This window comes from Anolis sagrei, chromosome 1 (assembly GCF_037176765.1).
Source record: "Anolis sagrei isolate rAnoSag1 chromosome 1, rAnoSag1.mat, whole genome shotgun sequence".
NCBI lineage: Eukaryota > Metazoa > Chordata > Lepidosauria > Squamata > Dactyloidae > Anolis > Anolis sagrei.
The window spans coordinates 147,715,437-147,739,384 of record NC_090021.1 but is presented as its reverse complement, the minus strand read 5'-3'; the positions used below and the strand labels follow the sequence as shown (position 1 = coordinate 147,739,384).

The following is a 23,948-nucleotide window of genomic DNA, read 5'->3' as shown; positions in this document are numbered from 1 at the left end:
TGATCTATTGTTTCATCCGCTTCCTTGCAGAGTCTACATTTGGGATCTGTTGTTGACTTTTCAATTCTGGTGTTGATGGCATTTGTGGCTTGTTCTTGGGCTGTCAAAATCAGGCCCTCCATCTCATCATCATCATCATCATCATCATCATCATCATCATCATCATCATTATCTCTTCATGGAAGGCTTCATCCAGGCCTTCAGTCTGTCTTGGAAGTCTGTAGTAGACCCCCACAATATTTTTCAGTCTTCACTGCCATAATTTTTAACCAGATGCTCTCAACTGGTTGCCAGGATTTAAGCTCTGTGTCTCTTTACAGGTGTAAACATCATTGTAATATAATGCTTCTCTACGCCCATTCCTGTTTGGTCTATTTCCCTGAAATAAGTTATACTCTCCATTATTACATTTCAATTATATAACTCATTCTACCAGGTTTCAGTGATGCTTATTACATGGTAACTGTTTTGTTGTGCTACGAGTTCCAATTCCTCTTGATTTTTTCCCATGCTTTGTGCAGAGACATCTAAACCCATAGAATATTCAGCCTAGCAGGTTGAGATTACTATCCCCTCACTGCTTGGTACTTGGTCTGTTTGTCCAATTCTCTCTTTAGCCTTTGGGTTACTGGCTCTGGGCATTGATAAAGTCTTCTCCCAGGAATACTGTAACCCTCCCCCACACAACTCAGTTTAAAGTCCACCAGATCAGATTTGTGAGTCTCTCAGCAAAAACATTTCTGCCAACTTGTGTGAGGTGCATACAATGCTAGAGGCCTGTTTTCATGGAAGCACGGACCATGGTTCAGGAAGCCAGATCATTCTTGACAGCATCACTTGTTAAACTTGATAGAAAAGTAAATGATTTGCCAGAGGCAACCTATAACCTGGTCTCGTGCATTTGTACAAAATATAAGTAACACCAATTTTAATTGTGTTAAGCCATATTGCAACCTTCATTGCAGGTGCTACAGAAAACTGCTTCCTGGAGAAATGGATTGGATACATCCAATTACAATATTTTTCTTAATTGCCCTTATAATTTTGCTGGTTTTAAAAACGAGCCATTTCTGGAATTACAGTTCCCGAAATCTTCTACCAGGTCCCAAGCCTTTACCAATTATTGGAAATCTTCATATAATAGATCGGAAGAGGCCTCACAGAACAATGCTGAAGGTAATGTTTTCTCTTCTTTCTGTGCCAGGGAAAAGCCGATCATTTTAAAGCCTTTTTTGAGCCACCTTAAAATAAATCCTAAAATTTTTACCACTGATAATGTTAAAAGCCTGTGTCCCATGATGTTTTCTTAAAGTTTATTTAGTATTCTGCAATTGTTAGACTACAAATAATTTTCAGGAATTGTAGGGGCTTAGTAGCCAAAAAAGTAAAAACAAAGAGGTCACTGGTGGATGTACCATGCAATGTGTGTATGTGCAAGAGGGAGGAATTTATCTAGGGCATTCTTGGAAAACAAAAATATGCACCACTAAGAGTCAACCCTCTGATTCTACTTCAGAGAGAAATAGGTCCCACAATCATGCCCAGTGGGCACAAACTAAAGCTTCCTGTACTCATTCATTATACATGCACTTGCTTCCTTCTTAAATGACTGCTTTCCGTAATACTTGCTAGTGTCAGAGTCTTACCTGCCTGATATATGTATGGCCTCCACCCAGAGTATAAAATCCATCATACTCCTCTGAGACAACTACTATGTTCAAACCTGCACAAAACTCGTGGATTTGCAACAGGCATTCCTCACTTAATGAGATGAAAAACAAATTAATAAGATAGAACAGGTGCCTAGGAACACAAAACCAGACGAGAAACAGAAAACAACAGTACACTGTCAATCATGCATGAATTCTGACAAAATGCCAGGCGTAAGGTTCCTGCGTATTTCCATCCCTACTTAATATTTGGGGCATAGGGTTCTGCATGAATTCTGACAAAATGCCAGGCATAAGGTTCCTGCGTATTTCCATCCCTACTTAATATTTAGAGCATAGGGTTCTGCACTAAGATGGAAAGCAACAAATAAGCTCTGTTTTTGCTTGCTGTTGCCACTTACATTACAAAAAGTATCATAACATAATATGAAACACAGTGGATCATAGAATCAAAGAGTTGGAAGAGACCTCATGGGCCATCCAGTCCAACCCCCTGTCAAGAAGTAGGAATATTGCATTCAAATGACAGATGGCCATCCAGCCTCTGTTTAAAAGCTTCCAAAGAAGGAGCCTCCACCACACTCCGGGGCAGAGAGTTCCACTGCTGAACGGCTCTCACAGTCAGGAAGTTCTTCCTCATGTTCAGATGGAGCTCAAAAAGAGATTAGATCTTGGAAATATGAGAGTTGCTTTACTTCAGGAACAATTTTATTCATGTCAACTTTTAAACTGTTAAAAGCCCGTGTCCCATGTTGTTTTCTCAATGTTTATTTAATGCTCTGTGCAGAAGGTCCAGTGGCCGAGGACAGGATGGGGGATGTCAAAACTATATATCATATAGTACTGGTTATATTTTTCTTTGCTGCCACCTTTTACTCTTAAAGTTTCTTTTGCTGCCACCATTTATTAATCCATAAACCACCTCCTTGCTAGGATGTTCAAGAAGACACACAAACTTAAGTCGTGTCTTAAAGTTCTCTGGAAATTTCCTAGGTGTGTAACTGGGGGCCCTTCCACACAGACCTATATCCCAGAATATCAAGGCAGAAAATCTCACAATATCTTCTTTGAACTGTTTTATCTGAGTCCACATTCAGATAATGTGGGATTTTTTGCCTTGACATTCTGGGATACAGGGCTATGTGGAAGGGCCCTCAAATGAATGGTGATATTCCAGGTCTAAGTATATGGAATAAGGATTGTTGCTGTTTTTTTACACAAGATAAAAATGTCTTAAGGATCTGCATGCCAACTTTGAAAATGTATTTCATTCCAGTTGTCAAAAGTTTATGGCCCCATCTTCAGGATCCAAATGGGATTCCAGAAAATGGTAGTGTTGAGTGGGTATGAGATGGTGAAAGAGGCGCTGGTGAACCAGGCTGATGCATTGGCTGAGAGGCCCGTCACCCCAATATTTGAAGAATTTACAAATGGCCTTGGTGAAGTATTTTGTTTTATATGGTTGTTGTGACTTTGTGGGGCGGGTACAGTAGTTATTATTATTTATATCAGGTATGGGCAAACCTAGGCCAGGGGGCTGGATGCGGCCCCTTGGGCTCTTTTATTAGGCCCTCCTCTCTCTCGCCATCCTATCCTTCCTTCCTTCTGTCTTTCATTCCTCCTTCCCTCCCTCCCTCCCTTCTTTCCTTACCTCCCTCTTTCTCCCTTCCACCCTCCCTCTTACCCTTTGTTTCCTTTTCAATTACTTGCTCATTAGTTTTGGTCCAGCTTTCTAAACTGTTAATGTCATTTTGAATTCTGATTCTATTGTCTGGAGTATTAGCTATGTCACCCAATTTGGTGTCATTTTCAAACTTGATAAGCGTACTCTGTAAACCTTCATCCAAGTCTTTAATAAAGATGCTGAACAGCATGGGCCCAGGACAGAATGCTGAAGTACCCCACTAGTCACCTCTTTTCAGGATGAAACCATTGGTGAGCACCTTTTGGGTCCGGTCGCTCAACCAATTACAAATTCACCCAAAAGTTGTATTCTTCACCCCACCTTTTACTAATTTGTTTGCCAGAGGATTATGGGGGATCTTGTCAAAGGCCTTACTTGAAATCAAGATATGCTAGAACCACTGCTTTCCGTGTATTTCCTAAGCTTGTAACTCTATTGCAAAAAAAGCAATAAGATTAAGCTGACATGACTTGTTTTTGATAAATCCATGTTGACTTTTAGTAATCGCAGCATTCCTTTCTTTTTTTTTAAAAAAAATAATTTTTATTGATTTATCACAATTATTACATTTGTTATACATTTGTTATTACTGTTACATTTTGTTCAACACACTCTTTAACATTTTATTTTATTATTTTGCTTAAACATTTTCCCCCCTTTTTATTTTCCCCACAGTGCTCCCCTCCACCCATCTCAAGCCACAATTTTTACATATCATCTGTCCAAAATCTCATTTCTTCTTGTGACGGTAACTTTCCTTCCTTGTTTTTTAAACCATTTACAACAAATTTTCCCCATACAGCATCAAAGTCGCTTTGTTTCCATATACCTTTTTTGGTATATATATACCATGTCAGCTTATCATTTATTGCTAATTTCCATGCTTCCTTATACCACTCATCTATTTGTATATTCATTTCTTTTTTCCAATTTCTTGCTATGAGCAGTCTTGCTATTGTTAATAAGTTTGTTATCGCTTCTTTATCCTCCTTTTTCAATTGCTTATTATTATGTAATGATAATAAAGCTATACTAGGACTTTTATCAATTTTCATATTCATTATATCTTCTATTTCTCTAAATACTTTCTCCCAAAAATTATGTACATATTTACATTGCCACCACATGTGTATGTATGTTCCTTTCTAAGTGATTGCAGACAGCCTCCTTAATGATCTGCTCCAGACTCTTATCTGGCATTGATGTTAGGCTGACTGGTTGGTAATTGTTTGGGTCCTCTTTTTTTTCATTTCCTGAAGAGGGACAACATTTGGTCTCCTCCAGTCTGCAGGGACTTTTGTTGCTCTCCAAGAATTTACAAAGATTATCGCCAGAGGTTCTAAAGTGTCTTCTGTTAATTCCTTGATGTATTTCATCTGGCTTTGGCGACTTGAATTCATTTAGAGTAGCCAGGTATTCCTTGACTACGACTTTACCTATTTTGGGTTGCATTTCCCCTATTGCCTCATCTACTCTATATTGCTCAGGTTGAACACTGTTTCTTTTGTGAGAAAACTGAGGCAAAGAAGGTGTTTACCAGCTCTGCTTTTTCCCTCTCCCCTGTTATCATTTCACCACCTTCTCCAAGTAGAAGCTCTACCGCTTCATTTTTCTACTGCCATAACCAAAGAACCCCTTGTTATTGTTTTAAATCTCTCTGGCAAGCTTAAACACATTTTGTGTTTTGGCCTTTTGGATCTTTTCTCTACACAGGTTGGTTATTTGCTTGATTTCCTGTTTGGTGACCCTCCCACACCTTTCCATTTTTTGTATATGCCCTTTTTAGACTTCATCTCATCATAATGCTGAATTAATGTCAGTATAAATATAAAGTGAACTTTGAATTCTTTTTTCAGGTATTACTTTTTCGCATGGTGAGAACTGGAAAGTGATGCGGAGGTTCACCTTAACCACACTTCGGGACTATGGAATGGGCAAGAGAACCATAGAGGATAAAATTGTTGAAGAGTGCAATGTCCTGACAAAGAAACTGGAATCTTATAAAGGTTGGTTGGTTTTTCCTTTTGATGCTCTAGAGCAGGGGTTCTCAACCTGTGGTTTCTCAGACGTTTTAGCCTTCAACTCACAGAAATCCTAACACCTAGTAAACTGGCTGGGATTTCTGGGACTTGTAGGCCAAAACATCTGGGGACCCATAGGTTGAGAACCACTGCTCTAGCGAGTATGTCTACCCTAAGGTGGCTTAAAAGTGCTGAAAATGCCCGTGTTATATTTCCTAAGCCTCTTGAATGAGCTTCGTGTATTCCAAGTAGACTGGAATGTACTTAGTCCTAATCTTTTTTATACTGGTTTTAAACCACTTCATTGGATGTGTTGCAATAGCAAATTCCCAGATTAGTTTAGTGTTTACACCTTATTTTATTTTTCTGGTTATTTAATATTTAATGTTTATTTTACTTAAGTGATATTTGTCTTGACTGTTCTAATGTAGCACAAATCCTATGTAAACTCATACTACGTATTTTTGACATTAATATTGAAATCTGAAATATATACAGAAAGTCTTTACTTTCTGTATCATTTCAAGGATTTCCCTGGAAAAGTTTAATTTAGCTATCTCTACACAGCCAGAATAAAGTAGACTCACCACTCAGTTATTACGGCGAGTCCATATGATCTGTGGGTCAGATACTCTGCACACCTGCTAAATCCAGCTGTTAATCTGCATCAAGAGAACAGGGGTTTTACTGCAGAGCTTTCTAGCATTTTGAGGATTTGAACAGGTGGATCTGGACCAATCCATTGTCCACATCACCAATCAGTTCAAAGACATGTCACTTTCTGAGGAAATGAGTGATGTGACCAGAAAAATGATGTCGGCACTAAGCCTTTTGAAGACAGCTGCTTGCTGCTTGTAAGGTGGTATTGCCACCACACATTAGGACTGGCCTGCAATGTGAACAGCCAAAGGAGAAGTCCCGGAGCCTTTTAAACTGAGTTTTCTGATGAGTGTAGCCACAGTCTATGTCAACATGATGTTTAGGTGCACTTAAGAGTTCCTGAGACACTTGAAATGTTTTGAGCAGTTCCTTGTGTATGTAACCCTCAATATATCAGTACTTAGACCTAGTATCTATTTTTGTCTGTGTGTCAGGAGCGACTTCAGAAACTGCAAGTTGCTTCTGGTGTGAGAAAATTCGCTGTCTACAGGGACATTGGTCAGGGGAGACCCAGATCTTTTTGTTGTTTTACCATCCCATGGGTGGCTTCTCTTATGTCACTGCATGGGGAGTTGGAACTGACAGAGGGAGCTCAACCCGCTCTCGCTGGATTCAAACTGTCGACCTATCATTCCATAGTTCTAAAGGAGCTCCTGGTGGCGCAATGGGCTAAACCCTTGTGCCGGCAGGATTGCTGACTGAAAGGTAGCAGGGTGAGCTCCCATCTGTCTGTTCCAGCTTCTCGTTCAGGGACACGAGAGAAACTTACCACAGGATGGGAAAATATTCGGGCATACCCTGGGCAACATCCTTGCAGAAAGCCAATTTTCTCACACCAGAAATGACTCCTGAATGAAAAGAAGCATCTAAAATGAGAAAGCTGATATACACGAGAAAGCAGATTCAGAGATCTAAAATCTATTAAAAGGAAATCTAAGGTTGATATTCTTTCTATAATCTCATTATATCTAACTTTTTTTCTTCAAATTTTATATTTTCTGTTTAGGGAAACCACTTGAGACAACTGCAATCATGAATGCAGCTGTTGCCAACATTATAGTAGCCATACTACTTGGCAGGCGATACGAATATGAAGATCCCAAATTTCGAAGATTACTGGCGATAATCAATGAAAATGTCCGGGTTGTGGGAAGCCCCTCAGTCCTGGTAGTCTCACCCCCCCCCCCAAACACCCTCATGTATTGCTAGTATAGATAGTGTTGGCTGAAAGTGAGCATTTAGTGTTTTTAATTCTGAAAAATCCAGAATCTGAAAGTTGAGGAACTAAATAATTTTCTCACATGTCACACATATGCCAGAGGACCAAATGGGTTACTGAACCCATTTGGTCTTTCATCCAGGACTATGCCTGTTTTGCTAATCTTTATGAAAAGTGTGGTTCTATTAGTTCTCCTGGACCTCTAAGTGATCTTTCATGCCATAATATGTTGCCAAACTGTCTGAATACTTAGTTTGTTGCATTGGATTTGATATTTTCTGAGCTTGTATCCAAAACGCCATGCTTGGGAGTCACCGCTGAATGCCTCCACTTTTTTGGCATGTTGTGACTCTCATTGTTATGCCGTGCACTTCATCTTGCCCAACATTTATATGAAGGTTCTGAGAAAGATTACTGGAAGATTTAGCGTGAGGTATTACCCAAAAGTTGGTAACACCTAGCTCTGTTGTGAAGTCACCAATATGCCAGTGACACCCTGTCAGCTAACATCACAATTCAGTAGCTTTGAATAGTGTCCCAGTTAAAAAATGGATTCAACCAATTCTGGAAGGGCTTCTTCTTATCTTCAGAGCTTTGGGTCTAAGAGTACTACTTGATCTTTCTGGGCTCCCAAAGTTGGCAGTGGTGCAGTGTGTTGGGGAAGATACTGAGGTCACATTACCATCATTTGCAGAGTAATGGAGATTAGAAACAATAATACAAGGCTATTGCATAGAAGATGCTAACTAATTAGGCATCTGATTGTTTGAGACAGCTATCTATTAGGTCTGTGCAAAATTATTATTAGTCCCATAAGTCGTTAGTAATTCATTAGATCCATGTAAACAAATGAATCTAATGAATGTATATATCAGGCATGGGCCGGGCCAGTGGCAGATGGATGGAGAGTGTTTGTGGGAACTAATTTACTCAGTGCAAAAAAGAAAAGAAAAGAAAAACAAAACAATACAAAATTTAATGAGATGGCCACCTAGACTTTGTAATAATAATAATAATAATAATAATAATAATAATAATAACCTCAGTGGCCATCCAGTCCAACCCTCTTCTGCCATACAGGATAAACAAAATCAAATCACCCTCAACATCAGGGCCGTAGCCAGAAAAAAATTTCGGGAGGGGTTGAAAATTTTGCTGGGGGGGTTTTTGAAAATTTTGGGGGGGGGGGGGGGGTCTGAAACCTGCCTCCTAGCTCATGCTGAAGCAAAGAGCACAGCAGGGGGCAGAGCAGCCTTCAATAGCCTGCAGCTCCGCCCCTGTCAACCACCTCCACCAAGTCTGGCCTCCTTAATGAGAGCATTCAACACACACACACCCAACTTGGTTGCTTCACTACATCGGCTATTGCTGCAAGTAATGACAGTGTGAATAAATTGTCAATATTTGCTTGAGATAGTGCTTGCAGTTCTGGAGGGACTCTTAATTTTTTGCATCTCATAGACTAAGCATGGGAATTTGGTTAACAGGTTAAAATTCATGAGTAAACCAGGTTTTTTAAAAAAATCTGAAACATTTCGGGGGGGGGGGGTTGAACCTCTAAAACCACCCCCTTGCTACAGGCCTATTCAACATATGGCCACCCAGCCATTTTTATTATAATAATAATAATAATAATAATAATAATAATAATAATAATATAAAACCCAGAGGCTATCCAGTCCAGCTCCTTTCTGCCATGCAGGAAAAACACCATCAAAGCACCCCTGCACAGTGGGAGGGAAATAGCGTTTTGGAAGCAAAGAAAGTGGAAGGGGGTAGGATCTGTGAAGCAAGGAAAAGAATCTGGACAGTGAAGGAGGTGAGGGGAACGGATCTATGCCTTGGGAGGACACTACTGCTGCTGTTGTTTCCAGGCTCAAAACTTTAATTTCCCTGTATTTCTCAGGAGGAGGAAAGAGGAAAAGACGAGAAGCAGCATGGAGTCCCTCACTATCTCCCCTGGAGCCCCAAGGGCTTCGCGGAGCACAGTTTGAGAATTCCTGCCTTAGGGTGTCACTTATTTTGTGCTTCTGTAGATTGTGCATCTGTAGAATATGCAAACATACAGTAGACCCTCAGTTAACCAGTAGCCATGGAGACTGTTATATGCTGGATAAAGGTTGATTCTGTTTGCTTAAGAGTTGCTGTTTAAAATGGTTGCTTGAGAGGTTGGGTTGCTTGTGTTTTGGTTAACAAATATTTGGTTAACAAAGATTCAACACAAAGTAGTTCCTCAACTACCGTATTTTGAAAATGCCTAGAAATATTCAACTGGTGACAGCTGGAGACTTTTTTTCTTTGTCATGTTTCAGTTCTACAACATGTTTCCTGCTCTCGGTTTCCTTTCTGGTGGTCGAAAAATTATCCTTGATAACAAAGAGGAGGGTTTGACTTTCATAGAAGCTACATTCATAGAACACCTCAAAGAGTTGGATGAAAATGACCAGCGGAGCTTTATTGATACCTTTCTTATCCGGCAGAAAGAGGTAATGAAGTCTTTTCAAGGGGGTGGATGCTGACATTGTCATATAAACGAACCCAACATTTTCTAAATATTCTTATATCTGTTAACAGTAAGGATTTTCTGAAAATTCATCTTGATCGCAAAAATATAGAACATTAAAGATGGCAACAAGATATGCATATGAGCATGTATGTATGTACTTTTCAGGACACTGCAAGGATTGGTATTCACATCCTTCCTCCTCAGTTCCCAACTTCACAACACTTATTTAGCAATCTGAGAGGCCCCACACAACCATTCCATGCTTCACGGGGAGCATCCAAGACTGCAGAAATTGATCCTTGTAGCTAGATGTGAAATGGGGACATTGTTGGAGCTGAAGAAGCATTAAAACCTCTATACAGAGCAATTAGAAAGAGACCCCCTTGGTTCATGCCTTCTCTCTTGTTTTCACATCTGTTCCTAAGATTTATGTAACTCAAGGCAATGTTTTGCATCTTTCCTGAATGTAGAGATCATTTTCCCCCAACTTCCCAAAAGCCTTAAATGTCATATAACCTTTTGTTTGAAGAGCGAGCACCGTGAGGTTTCTCTCTGCCTTCAGATGCCTTACACATAGAGGTGAGAGTCAGTATTAGGCACTCTTCTATCAATGTTAGGTAACATTCTTTTATCTGAGATGTATAACATACAACAAAAAGAGTAATCTTTTACTTTTTTCTAGCCTCATCAAAACATCCTGAATATTATTTTCCCTGTTTCCCATTATGTGCTTTTATATAGCACTGGCTATATTGCAACTCTGCTATAGATACTAAATATTCCTATTGACATTAGGGCTGTGATGGGTTGGGGTTCTCCTGGGGTTTTAGCACTACTGTCATAATTGCACATCTGGATATAAGACCATATTCACCTTCTTCTGTGATCCTGTCTGCTCCCCATTTGGAAAGATGGGGGAGGGGGGCTTCAGAGGTTGATCAGTAAATTGTGAGGGAGAATGCTAAATGGTTTAGCCTGGTGCAGGTTCCATGCAGACATATGCAAAACCATACAAAACAATGGCCATTCGTTAAACTTTGTTAACTTATTTATTTATTTGTCGTGTCAGAGCAACCAGTCCATTATATATTACATTTCTAACAGAACAAAGCAAACAGACAGAAAAATACACAACTTGTGAGTTTGGTAGTTGGTTAAATGTCCTTTAACCAGTATCTGGCCACTTGGAGTGCTTCCAGTGTTGCTGCAAGAAGGTCCTCCATTGTGCATGTGGCAGGGCTCAGGTTGCATTGCAGCAGGTGGTCTGTAGTTTGCTTTTCTCCACACTCACATGCCGAGGATTCCACTTTGTAACCCCATTTCTGAAGGTTGGCTCTGCATCTCGTGGTGCCAGAGCGCAGTCTGTTCAGTGCCTTCCAAGTCGCCCAGTCTTCTGTGTGCCCAGGAGGGAGTCTCTCATTTGGTATCAGCCATTGGTTGAAGTGCTGGGTTTGGGCCTGCCACTTTTGGACTCTCGCTTGCTGAGGTGTTCCAGCGAGTGTCTCTGTAGATCTTAGAAAACTATGTCTAGATTTAAGTCGTTGGCGTGCTGGCTGATATCCAAACAGGGGATGAGCTGGAGATTAGGCCTGGGTGGTTTCGTTAGTTAATTTTGTAATTCGTTATATTTAACAATTACAAAATGATTTCAAAATATATTTTCAAACCCAGAAGGGTTTTTCAATAACGAAACGGCATCCTCCATCCTTTTTACGAGCTTCCGCCCGTTTCGGAAATGGGATGGAGGATGCTGGGTGCCCTGGGAGCCAATCCGGCGCTCCCAAGCACCCAAGCAGTGCACCGTGGCTGATTGTGATTGGGCGGGCAGCCCTTTAAAAGCCGCTCCGCGTGGCCGCATTGCTCATTGTTGCGAAGGCGAGGGAGAAGACGGGAGGTCCGGGAGGGCGGCTTGGATTGGCTTGGCTTGGTTGGCTTGGATTCATTCCTTGCATTGATTCATTTTTTGCTTTCATTTTTGCATTCCTTAATTCACATTGCTTCATTCATTCATTGTTGTTGGGAGAGCAAGGGCGGTTTTTGTTAATTTGTTAATTTTCCATTTTTAAATATTTTTGAAAAATACCTTTCTTTTATTCTTCAAAAAATTCAAAAAATATTCTAAAAAAAGAAAAGACCCTTGTGTGCCTGTGTGCTATCTTTTGTCCCTGTCCTGTGGCTGTTTGCTCTACAGCAGGGCGAGCATTTTGTTAATTTTCCATTTTTAAATATTTTTGAAAGATATCTTTCTTTTATTCTTAAAAAAATTCAAAAAATATTCTAAAAAAAGAAAAGACCCCTGTGTGCCTGTGTGCTATCGTTTGTCCCTGTCCTGTGGCTGTTTGCTTCACAGCAGGGTGAGCATTTTGTTAATTTTCCATTTTTAAATATTTCTGAAAAATACCTTTCTTTTATTCTTCAAAGAATTCAAAAAATATTCTAAAAAAAGATTCGTTATTGACGATTTTTTACGAATAACGAAATTTTGTAAATGCTTTGTGCATGCGCTAACGCGGGCGCCATCTTAACGAATTGATTCGTTATTAGCTCAGCCACCAACAATAACGAAATTTCGTAAATGCTTTGCGCATGCGCCAACGCGGGTGCCATCTTAACGAATCGATTCGTAAATATTTACGAAATTTCGTAAATACCGAACTTTTTTAAGGGAAAATTTTGTAATTATTTTAAATATCGAAACAAAAAAAACCCCCAAATACAAATCGATTTTAGAAACAAATTTTTCCGTTGTTACCCAGGCCTACTGGAGATGTCTCTGCCTTGGTCCTTTCACTATTGGCTGCTACTTCCCGGCGGATGTCAGGTGGTGCAATGCTGGCTAAGCAGTATAATTTCTCCAGTGGTGTAGGGCGCAGACACCCCGTGATAATGCGGCATGTCTCATTAAGAGCCACATCCACTGTTTTAGTGTGGTGAGATGTGTTCCACACTGGGCATGCATACTCAGCAGCAGAGTAGCACAGCGCAAGGGCAGAGGTCTTCACTGTATCTGGTTGTGATCTGGTTGTTGACTTATCATAACCAGTAACACTTCTTTACAGTGGAACAAAAATGCTTTAAACGTACAGGGTGAGCTGAAAGTCATGAGAGCACCTGCTGTTTATAGTAACTTTCTGGAAAAAATATTTTACATGCAATTTTATTTCCAATATATACTGTATATAATGCTTTGGTATTGTTAATCAAAAACAAAAAATAAAGGAGTTATTCTTTTTTGTGTGTCAGGAGCGACTTGAGAAACTGCAAATCACTTCTGTTGTGAAAGAATTGGCCGTCATTCTTGTGGGAGGCTTCTCTCATGTCCCCGAATGGGGAACTGGAGCTGACAGAGGGAGCTCAACCCACTCTCCCTGGATTTGAACCGCTGACCTATCAGTCAGCAGTCCTGCTGGCACAAGGGTTTAACCCATTGTGCCTCCAGGGGCAATATTAAAGATTGAAACCTCTTTGTGACTCTTGGCCCACTATGTATAATAAATTAATATAAAACAATAAATATATATTGCAATTTATCCAAGGTCTCTATTCTTTCCATCTCCATGAATATCATGTTTTCTTCTGTTTCTCAGTATTTCTTTTGACTTATGCACGTGGAAGATTGTCCCCCCTTTTGTTTTAAGCCATTGTTTCTTTTTTCAACATAGGAGAAGAGCAACAATGTTCATGGATATTTCCATAATGAAAATCTAAAAATTCTTGTGAGTAATTTATTTGCTGCTGGCGTGGACACCACTTCCACCACCTTGCGCTGGGCCCTTTTGCTCATGATGAAGCACCCAGAAGTTCAGCGTGAGTTTCCTTAGTTGACATTACTCCAGTAGATCTTTATTTCAATTCTGCACAGGAATAACTAAAGTAAATTTGAGAAAATGTCCTCTCTTTCCAATTCTATTTCCTATGGTGATAGAACCATTGGCCAATCTAATTATAAATGACAAAACAATTGAAAGATATAAAATACGCCCAAAATAAATAAAAATAAATGTATGCACAGATGACACCATGGCAAAAAGGATCAAATATAATAAATATCTGAAAAGATGTCAGGTTTAGCAATATTGAAAAATCAGAAATTTTTACATAAAAACCTATCCTGGAAAGATCTAAAAGGAATACAACATTCCTGGGGATAAAATTGGGGAGAAAGAAATACTTGGGGGTATATATCCCTAAAAATCTAAATAATACAATAAGGCAAAAAGATGGGTTAGAATTGAGAAGTCAATAAATCATAGAATCATAGAATCAAAGAGTTGGAAGAGACCTCATGGTCCATCCAGTCCAACCCCCTGCCAAGAAGCAGGAATATTGCATTCAAATCACCCCTGAAAATGGCCATCCAGCCTCTGCTTAAAAGCTTCCAAAGAAGGAGCCTCCACCACACTCCGGGGCAGAGAGTTCCACTGCTGAACGGCTCTCACAGTCAGGAAGTTCTTTCTAATGTTCAGATGGAATGAACTTCTTGACTGTGAGAGATCAATGGTTGAGATCATTGCCTGTGTCTAAAGGAAAGGGTGGATAATAAAGAATTTTTTTTAAAAAAAGGAGGCCCACCAATTTCAGCATTTGAATGCTGAAAAAATGGTAATTGGTACCGCTCCAGCAGGAAAGTATTGGTACTTCATGCAGTCATGCTGGCCACATGAATTTGGAGTTGTCTACGGACAATGCTGGCTCTTTGGCTTAGAAATGGAGATGAGCACCAACTCCCAGAGTTAGACATGACTAGACTTGATGTCAAGGGAAAACCTTTACCTTTACTTAAATTCCTAATAAATAAAATTGATATACTCCCAATAGGAGTATTAGATAACCAAAATGAATACATACATGGAAAAGTGATAAAATATGAAAAAGTGAAATAATAAACATTAGTAAGCTTTTAAACTGATGGAACAATAAAAGATTGGGAGGCATATGTGGACAAAGCAACTGGCTCTTATGGCATGGAATGACTCAAAAGATTACAGAGCGAAAAAGAAAGGAAAGCAAATGGAAAATAGGGAAAGAGAAATGAATTATGGGATTCATATATAGTAAATTAGTGGAAAAGCAATAAATTTGAAACATATGCTGATTGAGGCATGGAAAAAGGAAGTACAGTAAATAGTAATCAGAAGAATATTGATTCGTGGGTTAACTCAATTAAAAACATTAAAAATACAAGGATTAAGGAAATACAATGGATAATATTGACAAAATGGTACAAAACGCCTTATCAATAAACCTATATTACCAAAAGCACAACAAAATTATGTTGGTGTAAATGTGGCAAAAAGAGGAACCTTTATACATATGAGGTGCAGCTGTGGAAAGGAACAAAATTTTTATAGGTAAATAAAGCGTGAAATGAAAGAACTATATGGGCTAAAAATAGAGCTAAATTTAAAAAAACCTGTTTTTACTATAAAAATGGAAGGAACATGTTGTAATAAAGATTGGTAGGTAAAGGTAAAGATTGTCCCCTGACATTAAGTCCTGTTGCGTCTGACTCTGGGGGTTGGTACTCATCTCCACATGACACCTCCAAGGTCATGTGGCCGGCATGACTGCACGGAGCACCGTTACCTTCCCGTCAGAGTGGTACCTATTGATCTACTCACATTTGCATGTTTTCGAACTGCTAGGCTGGCAGAAGCTGGGGCTGACAGCGGAAGCTCATGCTGCTCCCCGAATTTGAACCTGCGACCTTTTGGTCAACAAGATCAGCAGCTCAGCAGTTTGACCCACTGCACCACCGGGGCACCAGTAAAGATTGGACAGATATTATAAAATATATGACAGGAGTGGCACAAGCAAAGGTTGTTGTGGGATGGGAAAAGTACAAAATGGGAAATTAAAAAATGATATGAATATTATAACAGACTACATGCACCTGGATTATGTTATTGAAAAGTAAAATAAATATACAGGGTTAGTCAAAATGCATAGGCCAATAAGCCATTCAATTGAATGGCTTATTGGCCTATGCATTTTGACTAACCCTGTATAAATGGGAATCTGATGTAGAGCTGGGTCTCGAAATGGAAAGAACTGATAGCCAAAATGAAGGGATGACAAGGAACTAAATCAGACCATCTCCATGCTTCAACAAATAGAATAAATGCTGAAATTGTATCGCAACTGTTCCCGGAGGGATTGGGGGAAGAAATAGGTATAAGTGGGAGACTAAAATGGAATTCGAAAAGAGAAGAAAATGAGTTATACCAGAAAGGATTGGTCGATTTTGTTTCTTTAATATTATTGTAATATCATGGCTGCAAGTTACACGCTACAATCCAATAATTTTTTTTGAGGAAGTGTTGATAGAGTTGGCTATTACTGCAACACAAGAGGAGATAGGGATGAGTGATGGTTTCTGCTCATGTTCTCGATGGAGCCAGATTTATGAATGTTGTTGTATATGCTGTATTCACATCTCTCTCACGTGCACACACAGCGTCAACATTTCATCAGGACCAATTAGCATTTTGAGTGATATTCTGAGCCACCATGGGTCCTATATGGAGAGAAAGGTAGGAGATCAATTAAGCAATAAATGAAATAATATACCCTTCTCAGCACGGAAGGATATTGCACAAACTTATTTGCCTAGGAAAGGTCAAAAAGGACATTTAGGATTTGAGATAGTTAACACTTTCTCAGTAGTCCCATTTTCAAGCTATGTAAATAGTACATTTCCATGACGTAAAATGGCAAGTTCTCATCATGGTGATAATTTCCTTTCCACTTTGCATAGCTTAAGGTTCAAAGCTGAAAATATCCTAAATCAAGAGAGATTTGTGAATTTTAATAAAGAAAACCTGGAAACAACATGAGAAATAGATGTAGCATGCACTGATTTAAAACTATTAGTCTTTGTTTACACAATTGTGTGATAGTAAATAATGTTGATTCAATGTAAAACTTCATGATCTTACTAGAAAGAATTGTTCTGTTTTCTAGGTAAAGTCCAAGAAGAAATTGCTGTCACTATTGGGTCTGCCCAGCCACGGTCTGAACACCGAAAGAAAATGCCATACACAGATGCAGTAATTCATGAAGTGCAAAGATTTGCTAATATTGTCCCAACCAACTTGCCACGTGCAACTACTCAGGATATTACTCTTAAAGGCTACTTCATCCCAAAGGTGAATGGATTACTGTACTTAGATTAATCACTTTGCAGTTTTAGCCAGTAGTTTGTTTCTAACACTATAATAGTTCAAGCGACATAATTTTTAAAAGTGTCAGAGCATCCGATTCTGCCAGTAACTAAATATATTGTCTTGAACTGTCTGAAATCTTATCTCTTTTGTACTGAGACTTTTATCTCAGTATATGTGAAGGGAATTTTAGATTTTAAGGATTTCAGTAGAGTCCTATATGTAATTGTATTAAAATAACCAATAGCTTTGGCCTTACAGGGGACCCACATCGTTCCATTACTGTCCTCTGTGCTCCACGATGACTCTCAATGGGAGAAACCACTTAAATTCTATCCTGAGCATTTTCTCGATCCTGAAGGGAACTTTGTTAAGAGAGACGCCTTCATGCCTTTCTCTGCAGGTAGTACATTTTATGTGTCCAGAGTGGACTCTTGTTGATTTGGTGGAGTCCCAGAAAAGGTAGTTCATGTTGATTTGGTGTACAAACTGTTCCAGAGGACCCTCTGTAGGGAATCATTTCCCTCCCTAGACTACTCATTCAATTCTGCAATGGGATGCCCAGGCCACTTTGTTCACAGCAGGTGCACAAGGAAAGGTTTTTTTCCTCGGGACAGTGAGGTGCATTTCATTCTTGTGGGCAACCAAACCAGAGGATCTTGTTGAAAATTCCATGTAATAAAAAAATATGATGGCTTTGACAGTTAGTACAGATGGCACTTTCCACTCTGGAAATTCGTGGTGAAATGAAGAGATGAAAGAGAACAGTGGGAAATTGTGATAAATTGTAGGAATTTCATAGAAAGGAAGAAAAAAATTACAATTATCACATGTTAGAACAACAACAATAATAATAATAATAATAATAATCCTTTATTTATACCCCACTAACATCTCCCAAAGGACTCGGTGCGGCTTACAAGAGGCCGAGGCCCAACACATCAATAAAACAACAGCATAACAAATACAACAATAAATAAACTCATAAAACAAGCTATAAACATTAAAACAATAGCAATAAACATTAGACAGTAACACCATGACACATTTAAAACTAAGGCCGGGCCAAATGTAATGATTAAAATTTTAAAATGCTGCACATGACAGGTGAGATGGATAGGTTTTTGGCTATAAGTGCCGAGTGCAGACAATCTTAATCTCTAGTAAAGTGCAATTGGGGCATGATTCTAGGAGTTTCCTATTCTGGGAAGGCACACTGGAACAACCACGTCTTCAAGCTCTTCCTAAAGACTGCCAATGTTGGGGATTGTCTGATATCCTTGGAGAGAGAGTTCCAGAGTCGGGAGGCCACCACGGAGAAGGCCCTGTCCCTCATCCCCACCAATTGCGCTTGCGACGCAGGTGGGATCGTGAGCAGGGCCTCACCAGATGATCGGAGAGATCGTGTGGGTTCATATACGGAGATGCGGTCACGCAGATAGGCCATGCAAAAAAAAAAAATGTTCCATGCAAAAACAAATGCCACACAAATTAGCCCACAATTCCATTCTTCCACCCATTTTCTGAAGATTTCTAATTGAATAATATCTGAAACAAATTATGTAATAACTTCAAGTATCACATTCAGACAACTGTTGGGAATTAGTTGGCTTCATCTTTCCCTAGAGGACCTTGGAGAGCTATAAATTCCCCTAGACTTCTTAAGTAGTAGAGAAATAGAAATTAAACATAAAAGGAAAGCTAGGAAAAATGGAAAACAAGGGGAAAAACCACAGGTGGAATAAAAATGTCTAAAAACAGTGTTTCTCCAACTGTGTTTCTTGAAGTGTTTTGGACTTCGGCTCCCAGAAATCCAAGTCAGTTTACCAGCTGTTAGGAATTGTGGGAGTTGAAGTCCAAACTCCCACAATTCCTAACAGCTCCTTTGAGAAACCCCGGGCTAAGAAAATGCATAACTAAAATAGGAAGAGACAAAGAAGGAGATCTGTAGGGTATACCTGATTTCCCCTTTCCCCATCTGTTAACAGGAAATTTAGTTTTGGAGAGGTAATTGACATGGCCAGTCAGAACAAAGCTGCCAAGACAGTTATTTACTCTTTTTAGGGATGGATGGAGCTCTGGGCCATATCTGGGTGCAAAGAATATCCCAGGCTCTTGTTTCATGGCTCAAATAAGTTTTGTTAGCGAGGTTGTTATTTGGTGACTCTTCTGTTCAAGGCAGCTTGAACGTCCTGTCCTCAATGGAAATCAAACCTGTTTTCATGAATGCTCATAAAGTCTGCCCATTGATCCCAACAGCAGAATCCTAATACATGGAGCTTATCTTGATAATGATGCTGCTGATTATTATTATTATAATGATGATACTACCTTTTCTGGAACTCAAGGCAACTGTCTTTCCCCCACTTCAGTAGGTGGCAACGTACTATCACCACACATCTCCCTCTCCTGCTGTCTGGGACTTGCAATTACCCCAGTTCTAGGATTAATGTCTGGAATTGATTGTGTGGCTCTCTATACACAGCATGATACCTTCTGTATGTTGCATTCTTCTAAAGGTTCATCCAGACAGGGCACAAAACATGTACCCTCCCGCATATTTACCTGGGGCGTCCAGACAACGCCTCAGGTAAGCGCAACTGCAGGAAAACCTTGTTTTGTGCTGAGGCAATTTGATATTGGATCAGATCCATGGCTTCTTGAAAGGTGCAGTTCAAATCCACTACGGCTGCTGTCTGGACTTGGAAGTTCTGGGACTTCCGAGGGGGCTGTCCACGCAACCCTCTCACATTTTACTGGCGGAATCAGCCTGGAAATCTCAGAGGGCTCACACTTCCTTGCCAAAACCCCTTAAAATGGAAAAAAAAAGGTAAAAATAACTTACCCAGCCTCCATGAAACTGCTGCCAGAGCTCTCCCATTGCATACAAATGATATGCCAGGAGAAGAGGAGGCCAGGAGTGATTTTCCTCCTGCCCCTCTTGTCTTGGTGCATCATTCGTATGCTATCACTCTGACCTCTTGGAAGGTTCGAGGAGAGCATCTGGACACCCGCCCATGGAAAGCATGTGCTTCCTGGGTCATGTGTGAATTAGAACCAGGGAGCATTCTTGTTTTTAAAACATGATTGTTCCCGGATTAAAGGGCTGTCTAGAACCACCCTAAGTGTACATTTCCATAGATTCACACTGCCTCTATTCTTCTTCCAAGAGTTCTACTCTGTTTCATACAAGATACAGTTTTTAATCCTAAAACAAATTTCCTTCATTTCATTGATTATTGGAAGTCTCAAAAGTAGATTGTTATATTGCTGCTAATTTGTGGTTGTTGCTTACAGGTCGGAGGCAATGTGCAGGCGAGACTCTTGCCAAAATGGAGCTTTTCCTGTTCTTTACAACTATTATGCAGAGATTCACCGTCCAGCCAGCCCCTGGTACCTCTAGAGAAGACCTGGACCTCACCCCTGCAATTGGGTTTACAACACCCCCAATGCCTTTTGATGTCTGTGCTCTGCCCCGTTGAGAAGGCTCAAGCCTGCTATGGGTCCATTTATACATTTCTTCTGCTGTCTTATTAACCAGTAAAATCTGACTTTATAAACTATTATGTGCAACTAACCTATGCTCCTTACACACCTAAATTGTACTACATACCATTGTATTATTTTGAAGGCCACATTTTTCTCACGGGAAATCCCACTTAACAAATAGATAAAGCAATACAACCTCCATAGCTGTGCTTTGGGTCTACGGGTGCAGCTTCCTGGCCTATGCACCCGGGGCCTGGCAGGGCTTGCAGCTGAGTGCTGAGTAAGGAGTGCTCTTTACTCGTCGCTTGGCTGCAGACCCTGCCAGGCCCATGCAATCCATCCAAAAAGCAGGTCGGCCTTCCTTTCATATCAGTTGCATTTTCATTTCATGAGAGGCCTTTCCGTTTTGTGCCATCCGGAAATGGAAACACGAATGAAATGAATGGGACACATTTCTGGCCCAGGACTAACTGCTACATTCTTCCCCCCTTCCTCTTTTTTATACTACTCTACGCTGACTCTCAGGCAAATTTCAAAGAGATCAATAAAGCTGACAAGGTTGATCAAAAACTTTACAGAGGACCTTATCAGATGCACAGATCTCCCCATTTCCACACAGTTATAATCCCTTGCCAGGACAACGTGGCACAGAGCCCATCAGATGATGTTAGTCAACTTCCGTTTGTCATCCGCTGCCTTTTGTCCTCAAAATATGTCAGAACTGTGATGAAATGAGGGAGTTCAGAACAAGGGAGAGAAATTGTGTTGGCACACTCAAGAATTGGCAAAGTAGCTGAAACCATGTGGGATGGGAAATTGTCAAATGTACTAGTCCTGTTTATTTAGTAGTGACTTTTACTTATGGCCATTCCGATGGACAGTCTTTGGGTGAGCATAAATGTTGTGGTTTTTGTTAGTAGTCATTCATTGCGAATCTTGAGCCTTAAAAAAATTGTAACTGACCGTTATTGTGCCATTGAAATATATGATTACTCTGATAGATGACTGTTCTCCCTCTGCAATCTTTTACTTTCAAAATAGCACCAAAATATTATTATAATTCTTAAAATAAAAGTATAGCCATACCTATTTGTGTTATAGTCCCTTCTTTTACATACCCATTGAAAATAGTAAGTGTTCTTCTTGCATTTTTTTTAAATGAAGCTATCTTTTTATTTTTGCCATATGCCATATATTCATCCCTGACATTGGAGGTATATCAAAACAATTTCATAGTAAAGATATAATGATCTCCTCATAGAAATGTTTTGTTCTTTGTTATTTTAAAAGTTTACATCATGCTATTGCTGTCATTGAGAACCTACATTACTAGTACATTACCCTTTCAACTAAATTTAAGGCTGTATGTAGGACTTTTTGGGAAAGAATTGTATTCTGCCTTTGTTGATCAATATTTTTAAAAATTATGTGATGTTTAATCAAGAAACTGTCCGTCATCTCACTGTCTTCTTTATTATTTCAGTCACTTCTGCTGTGATGAGCTTAGCTTTTTATGTACTTGGTTCAATGGCAAAAAGGAATTTTTTTCTAGAATGGAAGTTGGGCAGGTCACACTCTTTCAGCCTCAAAGGAAGGCAAAGGCCAAATCCCGCCAATTAAATCATGCCTAGAAAGCCCTGTGATAGGTTCAACTGAGAGTTTAAAGAATTACTAACCCTAAAAGAACACTTGATAAAGTTTTTTTTAGAAGTGTTCGGCCAATGAAATGAAATGACTGCCTGCTACTTGATAAAGATTTTTATGACAATGTTCTGCCATTGAAATAAAATGAATTTATTGCCTGCCATTTGATAAAGTTTTTCTGACAGTGTTCTGCCTAAGAAATGAAATGAGTGCCTGCCACACTCACTTCAGCTGAGGGTTCAGCTCCAGGAAGCCCGAGGGTGAGGTTGGCCTTGAGGAACACCAACTGTTCCACCAAGGCAGGGTCCACCATGGCATGGTGAATGGTGACATATTACTCAGGCCCTTCAGGAGAGAATCTATGCTGTGTTTTAAAAAAAAAATACATGGAGTAAACCCAATCAATAAACAGAGGCGAGGTACCATGGTGTCTTTTATGGCCCAGAAGTCAAACCATGGACTGTTACTGAAATGAGTGCCTGCCACACTGACTTAACCTGGGGGGTCCACCTCTGAGATGCCCAGGAGGGGGAGGTTGGCTTTGAAAGACACCAGCTGTTGCACTGAGGCAGGCTAGTGAGGGGTGACAACATCTCCATCTATGCCGAACACCCTCTGACTTGAGGATGCTCATTGGTGGACAGCTGAGGTGTTCCTAGGCAACCATTGCTAGATCCTGCCATATCTGGCTCTGGGATGCCCAGTAGGCCAATCGGTCACAGGACAAGCTTCTCCAGGTATTGGTTTACAGAAACTTCTGCCAAGTCTGCCCTGGGTGGCTGGGTGTACTCGGGCCCAACCATCTTTGCCAAGGCCCTGACAAAGAACTCATCTCCCTGATGCTGCTACCTGCCAGCTGTGGGGACAGGTGCCTCCCCAGGAAGTGTTGCTTGGGGTCCCTGGTGCAGATGACCAAGGAGCTGTTGGATCCAGATGTGTCAGTTATGCCTTCTCCCTCTCTGGCCCTGTGCTGATATGCTGCTCCCACAGCTGACACCAGCTTGGCCTGGAGAAGGTGGTAGTGGTGGGGGACCTTGTAATGGGGAGCCACCAGCGCCATCAAGTGACGAAACCCTTTCTGCTCCACCACCCAGAAGGGCTGGTTATTGAGAGTCAGCATATCTTGCAGGTGTGCTGAGTGATCTCCCTTAGTCGGCAGCTTACCAACTGCTCTGCCCCTATGCCTGGATGTCATGCTCCATTGCTCTAGGATGGCCTGTGTCTTCTCTCTTCCAGCAGCAGTATTACTGTTGCTTCGGTCATGACCAGTCTCAGCCTGAGGGACTATGCCAACTTGCAGAGGGTGGTGCCTCTTAAGATGCATCTGCATCCCAATCATAGACAAATGTTTTATGTTTTTCCCCCTACTGATTTTTATTGTGCTGTGGTTGCACACTGCGTGCGCTGGATCCTCCAGTATCACCTGAAAGTGAAAACAGTAGACTCAGGCCTTCCAGGCACCAGGGATACAGCCTCATCACCTGCACATCCCTCATCCCACCCACATGTAGGAGAGCTTTCATGGGATGCCATCTCAAAATCCTCCTCAGATCCCTCTTCCAAATCCTGCATAAGCTCCTCAGTTGTCTCAAGGGACAAATTCAGCTCTGCCTCCTCCTTAGCACTAACGGGCACTGCCAGCCCAGATTGGGAGGCTCAACAAGTTATGTCCTTGCCTCAACAGCAGCAGCAAAAGTAGGAACAGATTCAGAAGCAACAGCAGCACTAAGAGAAATAATACCTCTCCCTCTCCCTCTGAAAACCTGTTGGCCCCTGGTATTAGCCCCCCTCTTCATTATTATGTATATAAAATATGTGTATATAAAATATAAGTGTTGGTGTTAAAGAAGTATTGTATGTGTGCTTGTGTGCACTAGGTACTGCTAGCTACT

The 23,948-nt window shown here is 40.5% G+C and overlaps 1 protein-coding gene across 3 annotated transcripts in view; it reads left to right on the top strand.

Annotated features, from left to right (window-relative positions):
- The window catches only part of LOC132781364 (cytochrome P450 2K6-like), a 45,647-nt gene extending 23,367 nt beyond the window's left edge, over nt 1-22,280 (top strand). The window contains exons 1-9 of one of the 3 annotated variants that reach the window (XM_067469181.1): nt 786-1,176; nt 2,947-3,109; nt 5,211-5,360; nt 7,042-7,202; nt 9,567-9,740; nt 13,423-13,567; nt 16,730-16,908; nt 17,185-17,326; nt 20,221-22,280. In XM_067469181.1, the coding sequence (XP_067325282.1) occupies nt 862-1,176; nt 2,947-3,109; nt 5,211-5,360; nt 7,042-7,202; nt 9,567-9,740; nt 13,423-13,567; nt 16,730-16,908; nt 17,185-17,326; nt 20,221-20,405 (1,614 nt within the window). In that variant the 5' untranslated portion in view covers nt 786-861 and the 3' untranslated portion in view covers nt 20,406-22,280. Of the gene's footprint in view, nt 1-785; nt 1,177-2,946; nt 3,110-5,210; nt 5,361-7,041; nt 7,203-9,566; nt 9,741-13,422; nt 13,568-16,723; nt 16,909-17,184; nt 17,327-20,220 lie in introns of those variants that run through there. The other 2 variants (XM_067469180.1, XM_067469193.1) reach the window with 2 other exon arrangements.
- The last annotated feature ends 1,668 nt before the right edge of the window (nt 22,281-23,948 follow it).